The sequence below is a fragment of the Camellia sinensis genome, chromosome 4 (genome assembly GCF_055761805.1).
Source record: "Camellia sinensis isolate YWXY chromosome 4, ASM5576180v1, whole genome shotgun sequence".
Classification (NCBI taxonomy): Eukaryota; Viridiplantae; Streptophyta; class Magnoliopsida; order Ericales; family Theaceae; genus Camellia; species Camellia sinensis.
Genome location: NC_138964.1, coordinates 12,574,826 through 12,580,931, shown reverse-complemented (window position 1 = coordinate 12,580,931; position 6,106 = coordinate 12,574,826). Strand labels below are relative to the sequence as shown.

The 6,106-nt window shown below is 36.2% G+C and overlaps 1 protein-coding gene across 2 annotated transcripts; it reads left to right on the top strand.

The window, feature by feature from the left end:
* The first annotated feature begins 272 nt into the window (after positions 1-272).
* LOC114281475 (protein SHOU4-like) lies at positions 273-5,769 on the top strand. Of its 2 annotated transcripts, XM_028223926.2 has the most exons (6): positions 363-468; positions 1,306-1,375; positions 1,544-2,574; positions 3,952-4,107; positions 4,493-4,704; positions 5,182-5,769. In XM_028223926.2, exons 3-6 carry the CDS (start codon positions 1,693-1,695, stop codon positions 5,372-5,374), a joined length of 1,443 nt encoding a protein of 480 aa, XP_028079727.1. In that variant the 5' UTR covers positions 363-468; positions 1,306-1,375; positions 1,544-1,692; the 3' UTR covers positions 5,375-5,769. The 2 variants fall into 2 exon arrangements, with proteins under 2 accessions (XP_028079726.1, XP_028079727.1); XM_028223925.2 differs by lacking the exon at positions 1,306-1,375 and having other exon boundaries at positions 273-468.
* Positions 5,770-6,106: the final 337 nt, after the last annotated feature.

Genomic DNA, 6,106 nt, shown 5'->3' with positions numbered 1-6,106 from the left:
ATTTTCTATCTAATATTTCACATAAGTTAGCTTTTGTTGTAAATTGAAAAAAATTGAAATATGAAGAGCTGAAATTAGTAGAAAAAACACTTTGACAGCCAAAATAATATATAAAAAAATGGCCAAATATAAATGGGACAAAGTGTAATTAATCCAAAGAAATTTTGAAAGTGAATGGGGGCAGAGTTAAAAATCCATAGAGTGGTGAGGGGCATAATAGTCATTTTAATAGAAGAGTAGCAAACTTGGTGGGAGAGAGAGAGAGAGAGAGAGAGAGAGAGAGAGAAGATGGATGGTGTGTTTTCAGTTTCTACCTTCTTTTTTTTTTATTTCCTTGTGTTGTGTGTAGTGTTATTTGTATCATATCTTTTCTGAGCTTTTCTCGGAAAAAATTTTCTACTCTCTTTCTCTCTCTCTGATCTACCATGTCTGAACACCTTCAAATTCCAGCTTCAAGCTCTGTTTCAGGTATTCAAATTTCTGTCTTATCTCTCTTTATACCTCTCTCATTCTCTTCTTTCTTCTTCTTCTTCTTCTTCGTCTCAAGAGTTTGAACTCAGTTTAGGGTTTCTTGATTTCACTCTCTTTTGGATCAAAATGGAAATGTGGGTATTTTTCTTGTCCTGATTTGACACATGGGTTCTGAGGGATTTCCAAAATGCCTAAAATGGAAAATACACATTTTGATTTGGATTCTGGGTTTTGAATTATAGCTTCCTTTTTTTTTTTGGTACATATCAATGTGTATATCCTGAGGGTCTTGGATCTCTCACATTTTGCTTTTCCATGTTAAATGGTGATGGGTATCTTGTCTTTTTTCTTGGTTTTGGATCTTGGAACTTGGAAGTGGAATGTGGCTTTAACTCTGTGAATCATTATTCTATATTGTATTTTTCTCATTTTTATTGATCAATTAGAGTTTATTTTGACTTTGTTGTGTTTGTTTTGCTGGAAAGTTGGATTGCGATTTCGTTGTACATGTACTTGAAACTGTTATTGGTTTGCTTGTTTTTCAGATCTGTGTTATGTAGATTTTCTTGCTAATCATACAATGTCCTTTCTCTGTCTGCTTGTATCAGTACATGTATCGTACTGATTAAATGATAATCTGCTATGCTATATATTTTTGCATCAAATGTGACAATATTCTTTTTTTTTTTTTTTTAGTTTTAGAAAAATTTTAAGATTCTGAATTTTTCTTTCAGACCCATCTAATCTATTCACCTGTTCTTAAACCTAAATTTGGCTGATTAGGGACTCTCTGTGTGTGTGTGTCTGTGTCTGTGTCTGTGTGTTCTGTTCTAGTACATGGAAATGGTGCAATCCTCAGCATGAGCAGAGTGCATTCTGTTGCCCATCTCTTGGTTTGTTCGAGGTTCTAAATCTAGCCATTGCTCTGATTTTTGTTTATTTTATTGTAAAATTTATAAATTTACAGTTTCCCCCTAATTTTTGGCACTGTTTTTATTGTAAGTTTTTCTGTTTGTTCTTAAAATTGCTTTGATGTCTCACAAGACTCTTGTTTTGTTCTACTGTTAATCAGGTGTAATTATATTCTGGAACTGGATGCGCTAAGTTGAGTGTTCAGACTCTGTTCTTAAGTTTGTATAGTTGGAATTTTGTGGCTAGTTCCACATTACTGTGTGTGCTGTTGTCTGTCTTGTTTCTAGTGGGATCACTCAACTCAGCTTTATGGGTTCCCGATTCCCATCCCATCAGTTGAGCAATGGCCTCTATGTCTCAGGCCGGCCTGAGCAACCAAAAGAGAGGCCTCCCACAATGACCTCAGTAGCCATGCCCTACACTGGTGGTGATATAAAAAAATCTGGAGAACTCGGGAAAATGTTTGATATTCCTGTTGATGGCTCCAGATCGCGAAAATCCGGACCTATAAATAATGCCCCTTCAAGGACTGGGTCCTTCGGCGGTGCTGGTTCGCACTCAGGCCAACTGATGACCAATTCTGTGAATCGAGTTGGTTCTGTTTCTGCTTCTGGGGTTTCTGGTTCTGCTTCTCTAAAGAAGACCAATTCTGGGCCCCTTAATAGGCATGGAGAGCCAATAAAGAAGTCATCGGGTCCTCAAGCTGGAGGAACATCTGTTTCACGCCAAAATTCTGGCCCTCTAGCCCCAGTTCTCCCCACCACAGGCCTTATTACATCCGGACCCATTTCTTCAGGCCCACTAAATTCATCAGGGGCTCCTCGCAAAGCTTCTGGTCCATTGGATTCCACAGGTTCAGTCAAGTTACACAATGCATCTATAGTTCACAATCAGGCTGTTACGAACCTTAGTCAAGAGGAAGAGTACTCGTTCCGCAAGAGCTTCCCTAAGCCAATCCTTTGGGCAATGGTTCTTCTGTTTGTAATGGGATTTATCGCTGGCGGTTTTATACTAGGGGCTGTTCACAATCCTATTCTTCTCGTTGTTGTTGTAGTTCTTTTTGGTGCTGTTGCTGCAGTGTTCACTTGGAATACTTGTTGGGGAAGAAGAGCTATTACTGGCTTTATTGCTCGTTATCCCGATGCTGAGCTTAGGACTGCAAGGGATGGCCAATTTGTTAAGGTTTCTGGGGTACGGAACAGCTTAAATAATGCTCAAATTATGTCTATACTCTCTTTTTTCCCCTTGCATATGCTATACTAGTAGAATGCTTCAACTATATAGTTCTTTGCAGATTCTATATTTATTAGTTGTTTCATAGGTTCCCTATTAATATCATGCTCCTTAGAAATTTTGAATTTCATAGTTCGGGCCAGTCTGTGAACTATTGTACTTTTTTTTCTTTTCAATTTGTGAAGTTTCAAGGAAGTCTTAAAACCAAGAATTGATCTGAGTCATGAGAGATTTTACAAGAAATAATTGCTTCAGATTTTGTTCAACTTATAAGTTGAATCAGGGGATACCTTAAGGTTATGGTGGCTTAGCCATGAATGATCAAGCAATTTGTGATGTCTGATGGTCTATGGAAATGTTGTAGCATATATATATATATATTTATAAACAAATTATTATTATTATTTATTATTTATTTATTTTTACACCCTATATACGTTATCAACAATGATTCATCCCCCCTTTTCCCCCACCCCCTTTGACCTCCGCTCTCTCATTGGTTACATTTTCTTTTTCTTTTTCTTTTTCTTTTTTTTCCTGCTCCTCCAATCACCACCCGCCACGTGGCAAAGGGGGGGTGAAGGGGTGACCCCCAAAAGGGGGTCCCAAGCATTATTCATACGTTATTTGGGGTAGAGCTGATACCATCACAGAACAGAACTTCATATATGAAATTTAAGATCTTGTTCACTGAAAATTAATATTAGCATGATATATTTTCTCGAATGTCCTCCATTTATGTTAAGAGAGGAAAAAGTGTAAGGTGAATGGGAGAATGCAGAGGGTCGAGGCAATTGAAAGGGACAGGAACTCGAGACAAATTAAATGTGGTGGACATGACATGTTGAGAAGGTTATATAGTGCAAGTCAGCAAGTGCTCTAAGGTTGATGTACTGGAGAGCTGAACTTTCTTATGTTTACATATAAAATCAAGATACAATGAACCATTTATTATTATTATTTCTTAAAAAAAAAGTCTCCTTTCTTCTGCTTGTTTCAGTGGTTTTGAGAGGAAAACCTTCTCAAATTAGAGCATTTTTACATACAGAAGACAGATAGAATTTTCATTCATCATTGTCAAATATTATAATTTGCTATTATTTTATTTTTTAGTCAATGGACTTGTGGCGGTGTTATTTCTTTCTGGCCTTTCTTTCTTTCTTTCTTTCTTTTCTTTTTCTTTTCTTTTTTTTAAATTTTATTTTAAGTAAAGATGTGATTGTTATATTTTGGTTGGTCAGTCTTGTTGCCATGTTCTTAGAATTGCATCCATTAGTTTTCTGTAAGTTGCTGCATATGCCTGTTTTAATGAAGGTGGATTATAATTTCTTGAAGGTGGTTACATGTGGAAATGTTCCTCTTGAATCAACATTCCAAAAGATTCCGAGGTGCGTTTATACGTCTACAAGTTTGTATGAGTACCGAGGTTGGGACTCAAAAGCTGCCAACCCAACACATCGCCGCTTTACTTGGGGTGTCCGATCAGTTGAGGTGAGAAGATAATAAAAACAATTATAATAATGATAACATTATCAAGCGAAACAGACCCGAAAAAAAGGTGTTTCATTAACCATATTTGAATTTACTGTATTAGAGTATGCTCTTGAATCCTCATTCTGATTTCTTAAGTTCATTCTTATAATTCATACCTGAATAGATTGTGAAGCTAGACATGGCATGTTTTTTTTGGGCTCTGGCAGCCCTGAAGTTTTCTGATTTGCTTATACACGAATTTCATGTCATTAAAAACACTTCTACTTCATTTATATATATATATATATATATTTTTTTGGATCTGGTCTGTGTTGAAAAGTTAAAAAAGTGCTTGAAATAGTCACAACCATGCATGATTAAAATATTTCATGTATAACTGCAGAGGCATGTGGTCGATTTCTACATTTCTGACTTCCAGTCTGGGTTGAGGGCATTGGTTAAGGCTGGGTATGGTGCTAAGGTGACTCCATATGTTGATGAATCTGTTGTTGTTGACATCAATCAGTCAAACGGTGATATGTCTCCGGAATTCATTAGATGGTTGGGAGAGAGAAACCTCTCAAGTGATGACCGTATAATGCGATTGAAAGAAGGGTAATTTTGTGTACTACTCAGTTCTTTTAAGGCTGTCCTGCATGCTCCTTTATGGTATTTTGGAAAGTGAAAGCTCAATCATGTTTAGCTCTAATAATAATAATAATAATATAATAAGGGTTAATTACACCAAGGCCCTTCTTCTATTAGCAAATATCACTATACTCTCCTCATCTATCAACCTATACATTTTGACCCCCTCGATATGAACGGGGTTATAAATGAGGGGGGTAAAGCAATATTCGCTAATAGTTGAGAGGATCTTGGTGTAATTAATCCTAATAAAAAATATATGGTTATGTTGCCTTTCTTTTATGTGGAAAAAAATGTATTTGTAGGCCAGAAGATCTTGATAAATGTTTGATGGGAGCTGCCCAATTTTGGCCGCGCATCCATAGGCTTGATTTTTGTTTTTGGTTTTGTTTCCAAAAAGCATACCTAAATTGTTCTTGTTTGTGGTGATAAATGAAAATGCAGGCACATCAAAGAAGGTAGCACGGTGAGTGTATTGGGAGTTGTCCAGCGGAATGATAATGTCCTAATGATTGTACCTCCGCCGGAGCCAATCCCCACGGGATGCCAGTGGACCAAATGTATTCTTCCTGCCAGCCTTGAGGGCATCATATTGAGATGTGAAGACACTTCAAAGATCGATGTAATTCCAGTCTAGCAATAGCATTTGGGTATCAGCCAGCCAGTTTCAAGAGGGTATTGCTGCTTCAAGATTGAATTTGTTCGATAATTTTGATATGGTGATGTTGATGGTGGTGTCTTTTTAATTTTTAACCAGCTGTATAGTTTCATGTGATTTTTATTTTATTTTTTTTATTGGCTCCAATGCTTTTGTAATGGGGTTGGTGTGATTATTACAATTTTACAGTAGGGAGGGGGGAACATGGTGATCAATGAGGGTTTGGGGAGTGGAATTTATTGTCTAGAAATGTTTCGAGTTTAAATTTCAAGTAATTTGGATTTGCATTTAAATTTGTTCTTCCTCAGAGGTGACAACAGATGTGAATCTTTAACTGTTTTTATTTTCATTATTTTGAGATGGATTTGCCCTCAGGCTCAAGCTGTACTGGAAAACTGATTGATTGATTGTTTTACATTGCAAATGTTGTTCTGTTATAGTGCAAGAGCTTTGTAGATTGTCTATGGTTTTTGGTTGTAGTTGGTTGTGATGGTTTTTGCTTCTACCTCCCCATAGAACTGATTTTATAATTAAAAGTGTTTTTCAATAAAGTTGTTTTTGTTTGGTTTAGAATTTTTTAAAAATAATTTTCTTAGTTTTTATTTTTAGTTTTTAAATATTTTTATCAATTCTTATTTTTTATATCCACTTGATTTAGATACACTTAGAGCATCTCCAACCCTGAACCAAAATTTTCATCAAATCTGAGTA

Excerpts from the sequence above, each read along its gene's own strand:
- LOC114281475 (XM_028223925.2), top strand. The coding sequence starts at position 1,693 with ATGGGTTCCCGATTCCCATCCCATCAGTTGAGCAATGGCCTCTATGTC. Across the intron at positions 2,575-3,951 it reads AATTTGTTAAGGTTTCTGGG|GTGGTTACATGTGGAAATGT; the intron begins GTACGGAACAGC and ends AATTTCTTGAAG. Across the intron at positions 4,108-4,492 it reads GGGGTGTCCGATCAGTTGAG|AGGCATGTGGTCGATTTCTA; the intron begins GTGAGAAGATAA and ends GTATAACTGCAG.